Raw genomic sequence first — 20,830 nt, 5'->3', positions numbered from 1 at the left:
TTCCCGAGGCAATCCTTAAAGCATGTTTATCCTGTAATGCCGCACCGTTTCACACCCGCACATTCTGCAGCTGTGTCCTGGGTTCATGCTGCCCATGGTTCAGGCAGCAAGGACCCGCTGACAGGTTACCTTAACAAAATGGCTCTGTTCATATCTGGACTCTGGATTTCCAGCACATCGCGGATATGAACAGCGCCTAACGAACCCCGATGGACTATAAAGGGGTCTGTCAGGTTTCTGTCGTGCCACCCAGCCTCTTCCTAGACTAAATAGTGCAACATGCTGCGCTATTTTGTCTAGGGTCTGAGACAGAGGCTCCAAACGCAGATGTGAACAAAGTGGCAAAGCCCTCTACACAGTTATGTGCATAGTGGGAAATCCTTTTCAGAGCTGGCTTACATCGGATGATGCCCGATGCAGTACTTTCTGTTGTTACACTCACCCCATATGGTGTACCTCCTTAGAATTCCATAGTAAAGGGGTTGTCCAGTTTCAAGCTATTAAAGGCCTATCTTTCGGTAGACCATCAATAGGAGATAGGTGGGGGTCTGCTGCCCGGGACCCCTGTCGATAAGCTGTTCTCTTGACCAATGCACTTGTGCACTGAGCTGATTACTGCAGGAAGCAGACAGCTCTGTTCTTACTCCAGTGGCCAGGCTTGGTATTGCATGCAAAGTTCCCCTTGAAGTGAATGGGTGTAATGCCAAACTTGGCCACTGCAGAGAGAACAGAGCTGCCTGCTTCCTGCAGAAATCTGATCGGTGCACAAACGCACCATCTAGTGAACAGCTGATCAACAGGGGTCTCAAACAGCAGACCACTACTGGTCTACTATGGATGGCCTACCCTAAGAATAGGTCATCAATAGTTTACAACTGCTTTAAGTATGGTTAACAACTTATGAAAAGGTAAAACTAGGGGGGAAATTTACTAGGAATGACATTTCAAACGCCAGTCCTAATATAATTCCCCCTGGCGCATGATGTGACTAAAATACGCAACACAGAAACCATTGCCAGATAGGAGCTAGCGTAGATTTCTGGTGTAATTTAAACAGAAATATGTTGGTCTGAGGCGGCCTGGGAATTCACGGGCTGCAAGTATCACACTACTTTGCCTGCGGCAGTTTAGGATGGGGACCAAGGTTTCTGCAGGTTCTCTCGCTAGTAGAGCCTCCACCAAGTAAACTGCACATTGTGTATTTTAGGACAGAGTGCCCATGTCTCCACCACTACTTGGATTATAGATAAAGCCCATAGAGTCAGCATCCAAACTGATGTGTATACACAGGAAATTAAAAAGATAACCCAGAAATATAAAAGGGATGAAATATCTAGGAGAGCTGCTGTAGAAAGGCAACGTGTCATTAGAAAACGACCCATTTGTATAAAACAAATCTGTCACCTACCTTTACCTATAAATAGAGTTGAGCGAACATACTCTGCCGAGCTTGATGCTCGTTCGAGTATTAGCGAAAAAGCTTGGGACCCAGCGTCCCACATACAAAAATACTCGAGTCTCCCATTGTAGTCAATGGGGTTCGTTACTCGAGTCGAGCTCACAAATTTTACGAAAAGCTCGACTCAAATAATTTGGGTGCTCACTCATCTCTACCTATAAACTAAGCTTATGGGATGAAAGAAGCTGACCCGCTGAGTCTGCGAAGTAAGATCTAATTGACAGCATTGCTCAATGCATTGAGCGGTAGCTCACACCAGGGGAATAATGGTGGAGGTAAGTATAACACTTACATCCCCAGGCTCAGCAAGTCACCAACTTTCAGCCCATAAGCTTAGCTTATAGGGCTAAAAGTAGGTGACAGTCTCTTTAAACGAATTTTTAAAGGGACATTTTTTCAATTAAAGGGGTTGTCCCGCGCCGAAACGGGTTTCTTTTTTTTTTCAATAGCCCCCCCGTTTGGCGCGAGACAAACCCGATGCAGGGATACAAAAAAAAAAAAACGGGTAGTACTTACCCGAATCCCCGCGCTCCGGTGACTTCTTACTTACCTTGTGAAGATGGCCGCCAGGATCTTCACCCTCGGTGGACCACAGGTCTTCTGTGTGGTCCATTGCCGATTCCAGCCTCCTGATTGGCTGGAATCGGCACACGTGACGGGGCGGAGCTACGAGGAGCTGCTCTCTGGCACGAGCGGCCCCATTCAGAAGGGAGAAGACCCGGACTGCGCAAGCGCGTCTAATCGGGCGATTAGACGCTGAAAATTAGACGGCACCATGGAGACGAGGATGCTAGCAACGGAACAGGTAAGTGAATAACTTCTGTATGGCTCATAATTAATGCACAATGTACATTACAAAGTGCATTAATATGGCCATACAGAAGTGTATACCCCCACTTTGTTTCGCGGGACAACCCCTTTAATTATGTAACTATCCCCAGGGATATATAAGTGAGCTAGTGTTACCTTGGTTGGTTGGCAGCCGCCGCCTCCTCCTCCTCAGATAGTCATGTGATCTCAATTCTGAGCAGCTCAGATTTACAAGAGGTTATGGATTCTCAGCTAGACAGTTTTGCAGTCAGTATAATTGCTATTACACACTCTCTTTAGAAGGGAATACAGAAACTGCAGATGATCACAAAGTTCCTGTCACACAGTTATAATAGAGGAGATCACAGCTGCTCACTGTATACTTATGGTCTGTAATTTATTTAGGTAAATACAGAAGGTAATAGCATTGTCCTCGCTGGAGGCAGAGATGGTACTGGCTCTAGCTGGCCATGTGATGCATTATGGGAGTATTAGCATTGCATAGACAAAGTGAGCAGGGAGAAATCTCAGCATCCAGATGCAACGTGATAAGCATCAGACAGGAGGACGCACTACATAGAAGTGACTGCAATATACATAGAAGACCTACAAAGCGTGATAGGGAATAAGGTGAGGGGTGCAGGGACGGAAAAATGTGTTTTTACTGCACTGTCCCTTTTAAGAATGACTTTCTTTTTAATTTTTGATCTACGTTTAAAAAAGCAAATTCCCACAGTTTTCACTCTGAGCACCGAGCCTAATCATATACTGACAATTCCTGTAGAGGAAACTTTTCATCTGATTAGAATCACAGGCAGGATATATAGATAAGACAGGATCCACAATAGGTGAAGGTCACAGCTCACCTCGTCCCTGCACAATGAATGACCTCCGCACATCATAGGGCATGCCCACAACTCTCTCCCATAAAAGTTAAAGGAGATGTCCCGAGGCAGCAAGTGGGTCTATACACTTCTGTATGGCCATAATAATGCACTTTGTAATGTACATTGTGCATTAATTATGAGCCATACAGAAGTTATAAAAAGTTTTATACTTACCTGCTCCGTTGCTGGCGTCCTCGTCTCCATGGTGCCGACTAATTTTCGCCCTCCGATGGCCAAATTAGCCGCGCTTGCGCAGTCCGGGTCTTCTCCTCTTCTCTATGGGGCTCCGTGTAGCTCCGTGTAGCTCCGCCCCGTCACGTGCCGATTCCAGCCAATCAGGAGGCTGGAATCGGCAATGGACCGCACAGAAGCCCTGCGGTCCATGAAGACAGAGGATCCCGGCGGCCATCTTCAGCAGGTGAGTATGAAGACGCCGGACCGCCGGGATTCAGGTAAGCACTGTGCTGTTTGTTTTTTTAACCCCTGCATCGGGGTTGTCTCGCGCCGAACGGGGGGGGGGGGGGTTTAAAAAAAAAAAAACCCGTTTCGGCGCGGGACATCTCCTTTAATGGGTCCCCTCGTCTCCACTGTATCTATGCCATACGAGTTCTGCTGTAAAACATCCCTCTAAATGTGCTGTCAACAGTAGTTTAGGCAAGATGGCCGCCCCCCACTGTCATATACGGACAACAGCATAAAGAAAAAAAATCTACAAACAAAATAAAAAGGGATTGAAAAACGGAAAAGGTTTCACTATTTGTTAACTGATTGAATTTAGACATAAAAGTTGTCGGCTTCATGTAAACAATGGGATGTGCTGCCAACAACATGCAAACCATGTGGGGATGAACAACCCTATTAACGATCGTCCGTCCCTATACTCACACTGATTGCTTCCTTCCAAATGTACGTCAATCGACAAGCTTGTGTCAAAAGTCTGACACTGACTTGCAGGAATGCTGCCTTCCAATAGGTGGCGCTGCAGAGATATTGTCCTATCTTTGCTATTTGCATATTTCCCAGAAGCACATGGATTGCTTTAGAAGTCTCCTCACACCTTCTAGGTGCTCTCCTTAAGGGGAACCGATACCCTTCCTGACAAGCTGTTAGGGTTGATCAGTGCTCCAGCATTTCCATGTTCTGTATGTGGGTGTGCCTGCTGTAGTGTTAGCCACAGGTCTTGCTATACTGGAATTGCATGCCATAACCCATGAGCGGGGGATATTTTCGTAGGCACTGTATGAACTGAAGCAGGTATATGTTTTTAAGATATAATTGCTTGTACAATGGAATGTTTTCCTAAATGTCAATCTTATTTTGTAGGGCAATGTCCTCCTGTTATACCGGGGATTCGCTGCACTAATCATGGGCCGAGCGATTGTGGAATCTGCAAATGGAATGAGAAGTGCTGTTACAATGGATGTACTAGTCTATGCATGAGGGTGTCATCAGGTGAGAGCACAGACACGTCATAGGCAGTGAGCTCCCCCTAGTGGCTACTTTAGGTAGCCAGGATTTTTTCCATTGATGGAGGAGGGTGAGCGCTTGTTTTTTGCAGGATGACTTGTAGTTTTCGTTAACTGGTACCATTTTGGGAGTACACAATTCTTTTTGATTACATTGCGTGATGTTTTTTTGGGGGGTAGGATAAAAAAAAAAATTCATTTTCCTTTTTTTTTTTTTTACAGCATTTACCGTGCAGGATAAAGAAAAATGTTAATTTTAGTGTAGAGGCACTTACATAGGTGGCAATACCAATTATGTCTAGTTTTGCTTTTTTTTTTACATTTCTCTCAGTTTTATCCCCATAATAACAGGCTTTGTAAGGGGGGGGGGGGGAGGCACTTTCATGCGGTAGGTACAGGGACCTTCGTTAGGTTGGATCCTGGCTGCCACGGCAACCCATTCATCCCCACCACCACCAAAAAAACAAAAATCGCAATGCAGAGATCCTAATGGGTTGGCAGAGAGGACCCCTTCCGTCTGTCTAACCACTTAGATGCCAGTGTCAGTATTTACAGCCACTACAGCCAGTGATGGCATGGGCACGGCTCCTGTGATGTATTATTATGTCCGTACAAACAAATGACCCGCTTACCATGGTTTGGTAGTGCGTCATGGAGCGACAAGCACTTTAAAAAAAAAAAAAAAAGAAGGTGTTTGCGAGTGACCATTTACCTTAACCCATTAAAAGGTGTATTCTCAGCTCTGCTTTTCATAGCAGCTGCCATGGCTCCTGGCCACCCTATGGTAGCCCAGTGCCGTTTCTATAGCTCTCATTATGGTGAACAGGAACTATGGAAACCATGTACCACAGTCTGCTACACTGCTTCCATTATTTAAGGTACTACAACAGCATTTTCCATAGCTCCCAGTCACTTCCATGACAGCTACAGAAACAGATTGCGCTAAGTTCTCGGCTCTTTCCGACATGGTTGGAAAACAGCTTTTGGGTTTTCCCATATGGGCCATGACAAGCATGATGGAAATACCCCTTTAGGCTAACTTCACACAGGCGAGTGTGTTATTGGGCCGTGAACCATGGCCCAATATTGCTCTCGCCAACATTCGATCGCCCCGCACTGGAGACGTTTATATATTAAAACCGCATTGCTTCGGGGAAGTAGCGAACAGTGGCAGATCTCGGAATATCTATCCATGTTTATAATGGATAGACCTCACATTGCACTCGCGATGCTGCCTCTGGCCCCATTGACAAAAAAAAAAGGGCAATTTTTTTTACGACACCATCTTTATCTTCTGTTTCCACTATTTATGTCCACGTAGGGGAGTTGTACCATAGCACCTATAATCAAGCATTGCAGGACTTCTGTCCTGCAATGTCTAATCGCTTCTATTAGTGATCATAGGCAATGGCAAGCTATATGCTTGTAACTAGTGTCCCGTTGCCATGGCAACCCATCGGCCCTCCACGATTACTTTGCGGGGGTCCGACAAAGTTACAGATCTACATAGATGGTGTTCCCTGAGATGAATGGATTAATTCACGAGTGATTTTCCCTTTCCCTTTCACATTTCAAGAATCTCCCATTATTTTCTATAGTAGTGAATTATCCCTGGAAACGGCAAATTCAGACAATTATTGTCTGCTGCACACAGCTGCCGACGAGGCACCGAGCGAAAAATTACTCACTTGCATTTTTAGCAAAATTGTAGAACAAGCTACTGTTAGCCTGTGTAAACAGCAGCCGCTCAATGTTTGAGTGACCCCTATGTCCTGTGAATGAAGGTGAGCAGCTGGATCATTCCCAGCCGCTGTCTCCATTCACTTGAACAACTCTGGCTTCTGTGTAAGCACAGGCACAATATAATCGGGTGATCGTCCATGGGATGGCTGTCGGGCGCTTATGTGCCGAACAGTTACACCATGTAAATATACTTTAAGGGTGGGATTGTTGTTTTTTGTGCATTCCCATTTATGACTCAGGTGCCCTTATCCATTTTCCTTGCTGTGTAGTAGTAGTCCAACATCAAGTCTTAATTTGTATGTATATGGACAATCCCAAATTAACAATCATGTGTTTCTGTGCAGGTGCCTCTTCTGGCCTATTTGATCCTATCATAGAGGAGAAACCTTTTCCAGCTATCCCAGACCATCTAAAACCTGGATATGCTATACCTGACCCCCTCCCACCGCAACCCGAGTTAAAACCATGGGATCCCTTTAACTCATACAATGTACCGGAGTACGACAATCCCCCATTCTTTCCTGGAGGATATAATTTCCCATGAGCACTTTTTTTCAGCGATTGTACATTAAAATTGTAAGAAAATGTACAAAATGGACCTGGTCAAAGATCTTTGTAAACGTACACAATAAAGGATCAATTTCTGACGCTCTGAATATTATTTTCAATTTCTAATAAAATACATTGTGCCGGTTTGTGGAGCAAAATGTGGCAGAAATGATCACAAATCAGGACGCCCACCCAAAAATCAGACAGTTTTAGCCTCACTGAACAAATTTGAACGAGATTTAAAAAAAAACAAACAAACCTGCATTTCCTGGGAGAGGGCGAGGTCAACAACCTTTAGACACATTTGTCAGGCTGGGTTCACATGGATGGATTTCCAGCGGAATTCCCACACCGAAAATCTGTGAGAATTCCGTTGGAAAACCGCAGCCGCAGGTTTTGGAGCGGCTTCGCTGCCTGCATTTCCGCTGCCTGCATTCATCTCTCCCCCAAAGGCCACTGCAGGGGAGAAAAAAAAAAGAAAAAAAGAATTGACATGCTGCGTCTCTAGTTTCTGCATCACACATGGCCGTTTCAGCATGGTTTGTCTGCAACAGATTGGCTGCAGCGTGGACGAGATTTTTGCACATAGCGAATCCATCCCATCCCATTTTCCACAGCGAATCCATCCCACGTGAACCCAGCCTTTAGGCTGCATTCACACGAACGTATATCTGCTCGGTTTTCACGCCGAGCCGATATACGTCATCCTCATCTGCAGAGGGGGGGGAGGATGGAAGAGCCAGGAGCAGGAACTGAGCACCCACCCCCCTCTCTGCCCCTCAGCACAATTTACAATGGGGAGAGGCGGGACGGGGGTGAGGCTAATTCTCGTAACTTAGCCCCACCCCCACCGTGCCTCCTTTCATTGCAAATAGTGCAGAGGGGCGGAGAGGGGGCGGGAGCTCTCACATTTTGGAGTAAAAAAAAAAGAGCAGTACATCTGATGGGGTTTCCAGGTCACACACAAAAAATACAGGTAAGGAGTGGTGGAAAATAAAGACAATAAGAAGTACTCACCTCTGAAATGGCCTCCGGATCCAGTGCAGGCATCTTGATCCGGACCACTCCAGCCCTGTAAGCCGTTGTAGTGGTCACCCGCCGCTCACTGCATACATGACCAATCAGTGTCTTCAGCAGTCATGTGCTGTTCATGGCAGTGTAGTCGTGATAGAACCTGTGACTGAGCCGTCATGTGTGCCATGTACGGTACGTGACTGCTACAACACTACTGCAGCTAACTGCCATTTAACAGGCGAGTACTGCTTGTAGTATTTTATTCATCATAGTTGTAGGTAAAAGTATGGAACATTTGCGGCGTTTCACTGAAGTATCTCTTTCCAGATGGGAAGGTCGGCGGTGGGAAGTAGGGAAAGGGACTTGTTATTTGTCTAGCACTAACTTATTCCACAGCGCTTTCAGGTAATATATTTATTACCCCCCAGCAGACTGGGTATTCATTGTACCGACCTCAGAAGTATGGAAGGCTGAGTTAACATTGAGCCGGTTACCTGAACCACACGGGGATTGAACCTCCAACCTTCAGGTCGTGAGTGAGAGCTTAGGACTGCAGTTCTGCTGCCTTAACACTCAGCCAGCTGTAGTAAGTAACACATTGAGTCACCCACACTAAAGCCGTGCTCACACTTCCTTTTGAAGGTTCTGTCCAACGTTTCATGGCAGAAGGGTTGCGTAATACGCCGGACGCCTCGACAGAACCTTTCATCACGGGACAGATTTTACACACCATTGTTTCTATGACAGAACAGAAAGTAATGAGAGCAGAGCCTGTGAATCACAACCCGATATCGCACTCGCCAACCAGCGATTTTTGCAGCGGATTCAAGGCATTTTTGTAACAAAACCGCCTCGCATCACTTCTGTGAAGTAGTCACAATGAGGATTGCAACGCTTCTCCTATTGTCGTCAGTGGAGAGACTTTGCATCGCATGCGCCTAGCATCTGGTGCGATGCTGCCGCCAACCCCGTTGAAAACAATGGGAGATACTATGCTACTGCACGCAGAAAGATAGAACAGGTCTTGATTTGCTTCCCGCATTGCGTTGCCATGAATGTGTATGACCACATTCAAAAGAATGGGGCTCATGTTCGTGTGTCTTGCACGATTTTCTCACTTGTGTGATGCCGGCCTTACTTAGAGAATGTGTGCGTGAAGAGTGGCGCCAGCACCCAGACTCAACATTCAATGAGCACACGTGCTGGTGGGACACTAGAACATGCCAAGTAAACAAGGACAGAACTCTCCAGGAACAGATGGTTTACAGCTTTAAGGGCCATTGGACGATTAGTTTGTTTCTTAGCGATGACGTCAGCACTCATGCAGTCCTTTAGATGACTGTCGGCCTATCTAAATGGACATTACAAAAGGACGTCAGGGCTTTAGATTTGAGGAAAGATATGTTAAAGACTAAAGGCCCGTTTACATGCAACAATTCGTTTTTAACAAAAATGCGTGATTATCACATCTAAACACGAAGCAATTCTGCACTATTTGTTTGCTTTTCGTTTGTTGGTCAGTTTCAACCAGCATAAAAATGATCACCGGTTCGTTTACTTCTTGTTACGTCTAAACACTCCCACTCAGTGATCACATGGAATGAAGCCCTCAGCGATGATCTGCCTGTCTGAACACTCTGTGGTGACGTCACTCGTACGCTCATTTATACGAGTAGTCCTGTGTAAATGGGGCATTACTGCTCCGAGCCCCACTGCTGCCGTCCTCACTGCAGTGATGTTCCGTGTTAACAGGTGACCGCTGGGGCCGATATTATAACTAGCCTTCAGAATGAAAAAGTATAATGGAGAGACTTGCAACTATTGTTTTGGACCCGCTCTTATTTTCGGCTTACAAATACTGATGGACAATACTGCAGCGTGAATGACGGCTTAGGCAGGGTTACCCCCAGACTGTTCCTAGCAAAATTCCATCACTGTAGCCATGTTCCAGAGGAATATATACAGGGCTCACCACGGGACATTGAAGCAGTCACATGATATGATATGATAATATATATATATATATGAAGAAAAAAAAAAAAAAAGACAATCGAGTCCAAATTGGATCTTGCTATAAAGACTAAACCCGGGCCTACAATAACCGCAACCCCGTCTAAAAGAAAATGTGAGGCCTCACACCCAGAACATACAGTCATGTCTGCATGCAGGAAATCACAGCATTTACCTATAGGGATGAGATCAGATTCCAACCTGTGCAAATCAAAAAAAGTCTTGGTCCTATATATATGGTTCATGCATGGAGCCGTAACAGTTATTAAAGGGGTTTTCCAGAGAGAATACTAGTGATGACCTAGCAGGTCATCAATAGTTGATCTGCTGAGAACGTGACCGATCGTGTGTTTGCTGACAGCGCTGCAATTACACAAGTGTCAGAGCGAAAGCCTTTGCTCCGATCTCAGTGTAGCGGCCGGGGCTTCTGACTGCAGGCACAAGTCTCACTGAAATCAATGCGAGCCGTGTCTGCAATTACAAGTGCCGGCCGCTACACACAGATCGGAGCAGAGACTTTTGCTCCCACTCCTGTGTAATTGCAGCGCTGTCAGCGGACACACAATCTGTCACGTTCTCAGCCGATCAACTATTGATGACCTACTAGGTCATCACTAGTATTCTCCCTGGAAAAACCCTTTAATGTGAGCCCTTTTTATGAGATTTGTTGCGTTCTTGTGCAGAGGAGATCCCTGCTATTTGCGGACAGACCAAAAAATATATGATGCTCACAAATCTTCCCACACAGAGCCATGAAATCAATTACAGCCTCAGGTTTAAGTATCAGTTCACAGTTTAATGGACGATCAGTTTCCATTACCAGCTGTACCCATGTGCAAAGTTGTACTCTACATACATTATAAATATATAAATTACTGAGCTTCTGTTACCAACAAACAGGAATCCTTCCATAGACAGAGTCAACAAGTGAAGAAAAGCAGTTGGGCAGCGTCTCGCTCGGCTCCCTTCGTATGAGAAAATAGACGCACACAACACAGGGATACAAGGAGTGCAGCACAATAAAGGGGGTTGTGCCTTCTATGATAAAGGTGCGGTAACAGGCAGAGAAACAAAACCTCCAAAACAGAGTACCCAACGATAAACCCTCGGAAGGGTGGAGGGATCAGCAAACACTCCAGGAGCGCCTGAACTGTCAGCTTTGCCTGGAGTGTTCCTTTAAGATACGAAGGGAGAGCACTTCCATGTTCAACTTTCAAAAAACATTTGACAGATCATAGGGACATGTCAAAAGCTTTGATCAGGGGGGGACGGATGCAGAGACCCCTACCAACAGCTACAGCAAATCAGCTGAAGTCTACAGGTCCATCTTCAGCTAATGAACATTACGTAATCGTGTTCGGATAAGCAATTTAGCTGCCTTCATCTAACAAATGGTGAAGATCTCAACACCTGGATGTCCAGCGATCGAAACTTTTGGCATGTCCCTGTGGAGTGTCAAAAGTCCTTTTTCCCAAAGCACAGTTACACTTTAGGCTGGGGTCACACGGGACCGAAATCCCACGGAAATCTCGCGGAATGACCGCATAGAAGTACAGCGAGATTTCTGCGGGAGAAATGCAGCTTCAAAACCCGCAGCCTTTAGCCGTCCATTTTGAAGCGGCTTCGCCGCCTGTATTCCACTGCGGCATTCTCTTCCCATAGAGAGGAGAGTGACCGTGGCGAAAACAGGGAAAGGAATGGACTGCTGCAGCATGTCAATTTTAGCGCGGCTTGGCTGCAGCATGTGGACGAGTTTTTTTTCCTCTCGGGATAAAAACCTGCGGGCGGAATTTTCGTGCATCAAGTCAGCACAGAAATTCCACAGCAATTACGCCCCGTGTGACCCCAGCCTTAAAGAAATTCTGTCACCTTATGTTTTGCCTGAGGAGTGTAGCGGTACCTTTGTTTTGTTCCAATCTGTATCTCAACCCGAGATATTACTCCAGAAACTGTTCGCACATTGAGTGCTAATTAGCTGTGAACCGTTCACACCGCCTTGCTGAGGACGCGCTCCATCTGTAAACTGCTTGCGCCGCACTGAGTCATCAGGCACATGAGCGCTGACTCCCGCTTGGGCCAGAATTTTGTCACGCGCATACGGTGTTGTCAGTGTGGCACAGGCGCTTTGAAAGTGGAACACTTGAGGTCTCCAGTGGGCAGAGCGAGAGGTCACTCAGCAAGGTAGGTGACATTTTTAGTTGATTTCGCTGGATTCCTCATGTTGTTGTACAAGTATATTGTGCTACTAGGCAAAAAATAAGGCGACAGACTACAATTAAAAGCATTGCATTGAATTATAAAAACATGGCCCATTTCCTTTAGAGACGGCGCCACTATTCTCTACAGGCTGCATCTGGCACTGCAGCTCATTCGAGTGATTGAGCTCCAATGCTGGATACTACCTGAACAACAGAGTGGCGCTGTCTTAGAAGTAAGCAGTCCTGTTTTTCCCATCTTCTGCAACCATTTAAACATCTAGTCACAGCACATATACCGTTCTATTAAGTGACTATAAAGCAGTCTGTGTGCTGCATTGCCAGATTCTGTTCAATGTAAAATTAAAAAGGAAAAAAAAATAACGTGAAAAACACAAACTCGTTTATGTGAATTGTTCAGACACCAACAGTGTAAAAGGAGACCCTTCCAACGCTTAAGACTTCTCAGCCGGGTATTAAGCTTCGAGTACATGCAGCTATAGGTATACAGACACATCTATAACGCTCTAGCTCAGTATACATTCAGCCTTTGAACAGCTGCCTTTTTAGTGTATTATGTCTGGCAAGCCGCAAACAAAAGCGCAACACAGTACAGCATCCTATAACAAACCAAGGCAAAGTCCATACGATCAACGACATATTCGAGTGAGTGGAGGAGTTCAGTGGGTAGACTTCCATGGGGAGATTTTTGGTTATTTGTAGGCGGACGGATCACTACCTCCTCTTCCCAACCCCGCTCTTCCCCGATTTGCTGCCGCTGCTAGACTTGCTGGAGGATTTGGATGTAAAAAGCCTGGTCATGAATTCAGAAACATCTGGCAGCTCAGGGTTGGAGTTCAGCATGTTCATGGATTGCTCCATTTCCTGAAGGGTAAAAAATAAAAAGAATAAGACGGGAATGTGACAATACTGTTGTCTTAGGGCGCTGTTACTACATTGAACCGATCTACATACGGATGCTTGCTCTTACTCACCCGCCTCATTTCTGGGTCGCTTGTGTTCACAACTTTAGGAAGTAGCACAAAGATCAGCAGTGGCAGAACCATCATCATCACCTGTATGGATCAGAGTCACATTTTACTATCGAGGTTTAAAGAAAATTATATGCAGAGTGCATAAAGAATATATGCCAATGCCACTGATGCCGATCCACAGAATGAAGAGCTTGGGGTGCCCATCGAAGGAAGAATGCAATGAAGTCCTATTTAGCAACATGGTGCCCAAGCAAAATTGGCTCCGAGCCCTTAAGGTTCATGGAGAGCCCAATGCTCGGACTTCAAACACTTTTAGTGGCATAGCTAATTGATAGCTCTGGCTCCAAATCTTCAGACAACCTAACCCCGATAGTGCATTGGTAGTGTTAAGACTACCAATGCACTATACCTGCTCTCTGATTGGCCAGCAGCTGCTCACATGATCAGCACTGGCCAATCAGAAAGTATTAGGTAGTTATAAAATTGAGGCAGCAATCTTTGACAGCCGAAAACAGGGCCCAGAAACAGCAGATCAGAGGGACAACAGCTGCAGGAAATATACCCTCCCTCTAGTCCAAGGACAGGATTTTGGCCTGGAGAGTCCCTTTAAAGAGTTTACAATCTAACTGCAATATGTGGTCAGTGTTCTGCTTTTCTAATGCAAAGCTCTAAATCCTCTGCACATACAAAGATTTACAAGAGAACATCTTGACAACATGAAGATGCCACTAGGGGGAGTGTAATAGCTTAATGCATGCATTGAACTTGCAGCAAGTTCTAAGCTCCCTCTAGTGGTGGATGCAGGTAGCCACAGTGTAATTTCTTTAAAATGTCTGCAGATTTGAAGCTTTGTATCAGAAAAACAGACACGCACTTTAAAGGGATTGTCCTGCCGAAAAATTATATTTTGAAAGCTGCTCAGCATTGTGTAAAAACACAATAAAGGCATACTCATACTAACCCCACTTGATCCATAGTGAGATGTGAAAGCCCTATGCTGGGCAATTTTTCTACTGGACAACCCCTTTAACATATAAAGGGCTGCAGCGAGAACCTTTTTTCTTCATTTCTCCATCCACACTTTAAAAGTCAATCATAACTATTTTTTCAGCGATGTGACGGCTTGTTTTTAGCAGGACGAGTTGTATTTCCAATACTATTTAGTAAGGCCGCCTTCAGACGAGCGGGTCGGTTCCGGCGGTGAGGATTCTCACCGGGGGACCCGACCCCAGCGCCTGCAGGAAGGAGTGCATACTTACCCACGCCCAACGGTCCCAGCTCTTTCATGTGTCGGCTGCCAGGCAGCCGGCACATGCGCAGACCGGAGCCGGCGGCCGGGTGAGTGACATTTCTGTGCAGGGCTCACAGAGGAGATGGGAGATGCCGCGGTTTGTTTGCCGCGCGAGATTTCGCTCGGCCAAACCGCGGCCGTCTGCATAGGAGTGCATATTGTAATGCACTCCTATGCAGGCTTTCAGTGGCGGAAATCCCGCGGGATTTCCGCCCGTGTGCAGGCGGCCAAATAATTACACTTTTTTTGTTATAATAAACATATATATTTAACCTATTTTCACTTTTAAGTCCCCATAGGAGAGTTGAACTTGCAATTATTTGATCACTTACAGTATACTGCAATGTCATAGTATACTTCTGACAGGCATTGTATTAAGACATGCCACAGGCCCCAGGATGCCAAGACACCCAGACAGCAGTCCGTGACCTTATTATGCCATGTATGGACCAGGATCAGCTTCCCAAGCTCGTTAACTGCAACAAAACTCCACATACATTACCCCACATATGTAAGTGGCACTTTGGGAAATGGTTAATGCCACATCTGTGCCGGAAGCACTATGTAATATTTATAAAGAACGGTCATATACACTGGGCACCTACCATGGGGTTCATGAGAAAGTCAGTCCATCCCCAGGTCTCTCGTTTGATGAAGTAGGAAGGGGGCCCAGATGATTTCATCTGAAGAGGATACGGCAGGCGGAGAACTTCTGTGGTTTTGATGTGATTCACATATCTTGCCCTTGGGAGAAATTAACGGAGTCAGTACAGTTGCAGAAAATTCTAAGTACCATTTGCAGCTGAAGTAAACATCCGGGTTTGTATGAAGGAGGGATATTTACCTAGAGGGTATATTAAAGGGTTTATGTATTGGCATATCATTAGAAGATACCATCACCTTCTGATCGATAGCGGTCCAACTGCCTGAACAAGCAAGACGAGGGGAGCTGCTGAGCTCCTTGTGTGTGTAGGACAGCGACTTAGGCAGCTCCTCGCGCAGAATACTGAACGGCGGCGGTGTACAAGGGGGCGGCACATCGTGCATCTGCTGTGCTCCCACCGGTGTGCAGGCCCTCCTTCCCCTTCCAAAGCAGTGGTTACAAGCAAGAATTTCCGGGCCTCACTCACACTGTACTAAGGCTGCCGCCATGCTGCTTTCTGCCAGTAAGCCTTGACATTAGAAAGCTGTCTGCGCATTCAGAGTCACTAGCCATAGAGACTGCAGCATCCACATGGAGCCCAATGGCCACACTACCACCCAGCACAATGTTATGGCAGGCTGTTGGGGATTGGTGTTTTGCAGCAGTTCTAGAGCCAAAGGTTGGTTAATACTGGTGTAAAAGCATAAATGTCTGACCATATGAACATACCTTGGGGTGCGGATTTGCTACGGATTTCGGCAGCAGAAAGTCGGCACCAGACTTCACCCCTACAATTTAAATCCGCACAGCAACATATGTGCAAATCTATGGTGACTGGAGGGATTAAACCCCAGGTTCTGCCCATTCCATCCATGAGTCCCGGTGGGCTTTCTGGTACATTTAATAACTATGCTCAGTGAACGCCGGAAATAAAGGTAAAAAGAAAGGAAAAAATTGTTTCTCCATTTGTACATTTTTCTGCCCGGCCCTATGCAGCCATGTTCACAGACAAATAAAGACCGTATGGCATTTGGAATAGGACAACGGAAAGACAGAATGAACTGCCCGCAGGCCGCTCCCAGACGAGAGTATTTTTGCGCCGTACTAGGGGCGTTTACCATCAGGGCTAATCACATGCCTGTATTTAAAAAAAAAAAAATGCAGCATGATGTAATTTTGCTTGGCCTGCAATTTCCTTATGTAAAAAAAAAAAAAAAAAAAAAAAGAAACATTTTAAAGCTTATTTAGTAAATGAAAAAGAAAAATTGGGAGAAAATGTAAAAATAAAACAAGATTTTAATTTTAGGCCAACTCGCCCGGCCGTACTTTGAAACCTAAGGGACCTGTATTATAAGCAGCTTACCATTATGATTTGCTATCGTTCTAATAGGGACCAGCCACCATCATCCATCAGGGTTATACCGCCCCCTACAGGTGTAAGAATCCAGATCCTCTCCAAATCTGGAGTGGTTACTTACTGGAACCATTGTTTACAAGTGCAAGGACACTGCTTTGCTGATCACATGCCGCCCCCCCATTGTGATATCCGCTGGCCAATAATGCCCTCGCCCCGTGGTACTTACTATATTAGCACATTACCTCATTTTTCCCTTAGATGTGATGTCGACACGAACAGGTTCAAAGCGGTGAGCTGGAGAGATAACTTCTACCACGTAGGAGCCGGAGGGGACATCGTGGACCACAAAGCTGCCGTCAGTCCTGAATAAGGAGGAGAGAAGCGTCTCAGGTTACATCACATGTGAGGGTTATGCTGCTGATCTAATCCATCTTTTATCAGATGTTACAGCTTGTGTTACCCCGCTGACTTCAAAGGAGAGAAAAGAAAAACAAACACACAATAAGACATGCAGGGTATTTAACCCCTTAAGGTGCACTTCGGGGAAACTTTTTTTTCCCCGAGGTGCAATTAGCATACAGGGAATAAACGGGGGATAGACCGTACTTACAGATGAGAGAACTGCGGTCCACCAACATATCACATGAGCTGTAATGTGAGGAGCTGGGTCTCTAGTCACCCCTATGAGACCAACTTTGTGGCTCTCACAGGAAGGAATGGAGTCTCTTCTGGACCACAAAACAAGAGGCCGGAGGATTCAACAAGTCCCAGTCATGTGGGAGGACCGTGAACAGTAACAGAAGGTCTCATCAAGGGAAGAGGTAGGCATGTCACATCCCCCAATATGTCCTCTGTGCGGGATGTTCGGGGGATTTAAATGCTGCTGTTAGAACGGACAGCGGCATTTAAAGGATTAATAGCCGCGATTGGCCGATCGCGGCTGTCATCTGTAATAAACAGCTGACGCCTGTGCCGTGTGCAGAGAGGTCGCCCCGTGACTAAATGTACGTCCTGGAGCGGGAAGGGGTTAAGGAATGAGCCTATTTTGGCTTTCAGAGGAGGCTGCACCTTTACTTGGCTATGTCCGGCAGCTCCAGTCATGGGGGGACCTCTTGGGCTTAGTGGGGGTCTCAGCGGTTAGACCCCACCGATCTGACAGTGGACAATGTATAACCCCGGCATCACCTGGCGGGATCACAGGAAATGTTCTTCCTTTTTGAAGAATGAGGAATCTTATTTAAAAATAACCATTTTATGGTTTATATACATTTTTCATTGACTTCTCTTTTTCTGTGAGATGGGGGGGGGGGGGGGGTGGAAAAAAAGCAATTCTGCAGCTTTCTGCCTGTTGCTTCCCTGTGGTTTAACCCTTTCCAATCCACTGTCTGATGTCTGAAGACATTCTGATTGAAGGCTGTACAGCTGTACAGCTCTGATATCTGAGGACGTCCGGCAGGGTATTCTTACTGTATATTACTGGCCGCTTTGTTGTCGGGAGCCTCTCCGGCATGTCCCATACCACAGTACTGGCTCTAGCCAGCAGATGGCACCATTGTATAATGGCAGTAAGAGAATGCCTCCTAGGAAAGCCTGAATCCAAAATTGGATTGCAAAGGGTTAAATAAGGTATTACCTTTCTTACAGCCGTTATTATTGTGGCGACACACGCAAAATAAAGTCACTTTTATGGGGGAAAACATTTATCTTCACACCTTTTCTTTTTTTATAAACTTTACGTAAACGTCAGTAAATCCCCGTATTCCTTATGTAATAACTCTGGATCCTCCTCCCCCTAGGGCCGCCTGTCCACGGGCGTTGTGCTAGCAGATTTCCGCCGCAGGAGAACACAGTCCCCGTGATTTTCCGCGATGAACGCGTCATTATGATATCACTATGATAGGTTCATCGCGGAAAATTGCGGCATGCCTCCATTTTTATACGCGAGCAGAAAGTCACGGCGGATTCCCGCTCCTGTACATCGGGCTGCGCTTTCCATAGCTGTCCTATAGGAAGCGGTTCATGCTTTACCCGCACGCGGATTATCACAATGAAGGATTGCCCGCGGACAGGAGGTCTTACTCGGTGTTGCTCCATTCCTCTGTTATTCCTCCTGGATGTACCGCCATCTATAATCCGATTGGCCAGTGTCAGACTGTCAGTATAGCCCAACCTATGAGGAACGGCGCAGTGCGCAGATCTGAGAAACCACGCTCCTGTATCATGGTATGGATTGGGGAAAAATCCGAAAAGGTTTTTTTTTTTTTTTTTTTAGAGAAAAGGTAAAACACATTTGGTATCGCTGCATCAATAAACGTCTGCCCTACCGCAGGAACATGATTAGTCGGCCCAGTGACCGGCGGCGGAAATTGCAGGGTTTTTTTAGTTCACCTTTTGGGTGGTTTCAAGCCCAAAAAAAAAAAGCCCCGAAACAACTATATAGATGGAGAAATAAAAGAGTAAGCCTGGGTTCACACGGGGCGGATTCCCGCCGGAAATCCCGCGGTTTGGCCGCAGCAAAAACCGCGAGATTTCCGCCGGGAGAACTGCCGCGGAAAAACCCGCGGCGGCTTTGAAGCGGCCCAGCCGCTCGCTTTTCCGTTGCGGCCGGCTCTCCCATCGAGGAGAGCGCGGCCGCGAAAAAAGTAAACAATAAACAGACATGCTGCATCTTTTGAAGCTGCGGCGGCCGCAGCCGCGGTTTCAGCCGGACTTACCGCAGCGGATTGGCCGCCCCGTGTGGACGAGGTTTCTGAGAAACATCGTCCACATGGCTGGCTAATCCCGAGATTAGCGGCAGCGGGCGGATTTGCCGCGGCGAAAATCTGCCCTGTGTGAACCCAGGCTTACGGCGCCCGCTCAGAAATGTCACTCACCGGCCGCCGGCTCCGCTCTGCGCGGGCTGCCGGCACATGAAAGATCTGGGGCCGCGGGAGCGGGTGAGTCCGCGCTGCTCTCTGCAGGGGGCCATACTGCGGACGGTCGGCACGGCTCGCCGGCGGGCACGCACAGTACAGGTTTTTGTTTTTCAAACTCCTGCTTGTCCTGCGGAATCAGCAGCCTGGGCACCATGACAATGGCGGACGGGCCGCAGGTCGGACGGCTTCCATTGACCTGAATGGAAGCCATCTGTGTGGGAGCCGCAGGAAAATGGAGCATGCTGCAAGTTTTTCATCCGCGAGCAGAAACCGCCATTGGCTTCCGCCCGTGCGCAGACTCCCTTCTGCATTGCATGCTACGGGCGGTATTTGCTGCAGAACCCGGAGGCGGCCGTCTGCTCCGGACTACGCAATTCAAATCCGCCCGTGAGCAGTCGGCCATATTTGGTACTGTCATTATCATGCTGAGCCATAGAATAAAGTGCGGCATATCTGCTGTGTGCGCCGTGGAAACAATCCCCCCCCCCCCAAACCACGCAACACCGCCATGGCGCTGGTAATCATCTCACGGACCGATGTCTGCCCAAAAGCAGAAAGCAGCCGCCAAAATCCTTCCTGTTAGCCCCGCTGTAAGTGTCTGAAGCCATCTGAGTGATGTCGGACCCCCTTGTATCCCACGACCCCCTGAACATCCCAGTTTGCTGTCAGTGAATGGAAACCTCCATTACATGCGGGGTCCTGCTGAGCAGACGGGTGGGAGGCCGCCACTAGTATTCCTCGGCCTCCTCCGTCTGCTGACAGCAAGCAGAGGTGTTGATGATGGCGCGGTGCCGCCACCACAGACAAACATGGCCGCCGTTTACCTCAGGAAGCCGACGTGCTCCTCTCCGTCCACCAGCACCCGGCCCCCGCTCACCCAGTCCTGGGCTCGGACCCCCGGCACCACCGCCCGACCCTCCACCTTGAACCTCTCGGAGCCGGAGCTCGTCAGCTCCATGTCGGCCCCGCATAGCAGGAAGAAGAGGCTCCATACGGCCACAGCAGGCAACAACACCGAAGCCGCCATGACTAGCCAGGAACAGCCTCTTCCGGGGGGCGGCGGCCATGTTGTCGGAGCCCAGCGTCACCTTACGAGCCTTCACAAGATGGCGGCCGCTGCCCTCCCCACACCCATGGCCTGTGCTGGCATGGGCTGCTGGCCTACAAGCCACTGGCTGGCATGTTACTAGGCCGGCGTCACACCAGCCCAAGCGTATTCGTACGCGCCTGAGCGCAGCGTCTTTGCGTGTTTTACGGTTACGTTTTGCGCCCAATTAGACATTTTTATTTGAGACAAAAAGACGCACCGATTGAAATGGCGAATTAGTCCTAATGAGTCCCGAATGTGGTCTTTTTACAGCAGAATTCCACCGTGCTTCACGCCTCTTCTTACATATTGCGCGCCTCCATTGACTTCTATGGGGACCTTTGGTGCGCAAATACGCAAAAAGATAGAGCGTTTTATTTTTCGCATATCCGAAATGCACACACAAAAA

The 20,830-nt window shown here is 47.2% G+C and overlaps 1 protein-coding gene across 2 annotated transcripts; it reads right to left on the bottom strand.

Moving 5' to 3' along the window:
* Nucleotides 1-10,713: 10,713 nt before the first annotated feature.
* Nucleotides 10,714-20,388, bottom strand: EMC7 (ER membrane protein complex subunit 7). Of its 2 annotated transcripts, none has more exons than XM_066608706.1 (5): nt 20,159-20,388; nt 16,662-16,781; nt 15,025-15,163; nt 13,129-13,209; nt 10,714-13,018 (listed from the first exon to the last, which is right to left on the bottom strand). In XM_066608706.1, exons 1-5 carry the CDS (start codon nt 20,359-20,361, stop codon nt 12,869-12,871), a joined length of 693 nt encoding a protein of 230 aa, XP_066464803.1. In that variant the 5' UTR covers nt 20,362-20,388; the 3' UTR covers nt 10,714-12,868. The 2 variants fall into 2 exon arrangements, with proteins under 2 accessions (XP_066464803.1, XP_066464804.1); XM_066608707.1 differs by lacking the exon at nt 20,159-20,388 and adding an exon at nt 20,024-20,152.
* Between the last annotated feature and the right edge of the window lie 442 nt (nt 20,389-20,830).

This window comes from Eleutherodactylus coqui, chromosome 6, assembly GCF_035609145.1.
Source record: "Eleutherodactylus coqui strain aEleCoq1 chromosome 6, aEleCoq1.hap1, whole genome shotgun sequence".
NCBI classification, from domain to species: Eukaryota; Metazoa; Chordata; class Amphibia; order Anura; family Eleutherodactylidae; genus Eleutherodactylus; species Eleutherodactylus coqui.
The sequence above is the reverse complement of the archived record's forward strand: the minus strand, read 5'-3'. Positions and strand labels throughout refer to the sequence as shown.

Coding starts and splice junctions, on each gene's coding strand:
- EMC7 (XM_066608706.1), bottom strand. CDS start 20,361: ATGGCGGCTTCGGTGTTGTTGCCTGCTGTGGCCGTATGGAGCCTCTTC. Junction 13,210..15,024: donor ACTTTCTCATGAACCCCATG/GTAGGTGCCCAG, acceptor TGATCCATACAG/GTGATGATGATGGTTCTGCC. Junction 13,019..13,128: donor GCGACCCAGAAATGAGGCGG/GTGAGTAAGAGC, acceptor TTTACCCTTCAG/GAAATGGAGCAATCCATGAA.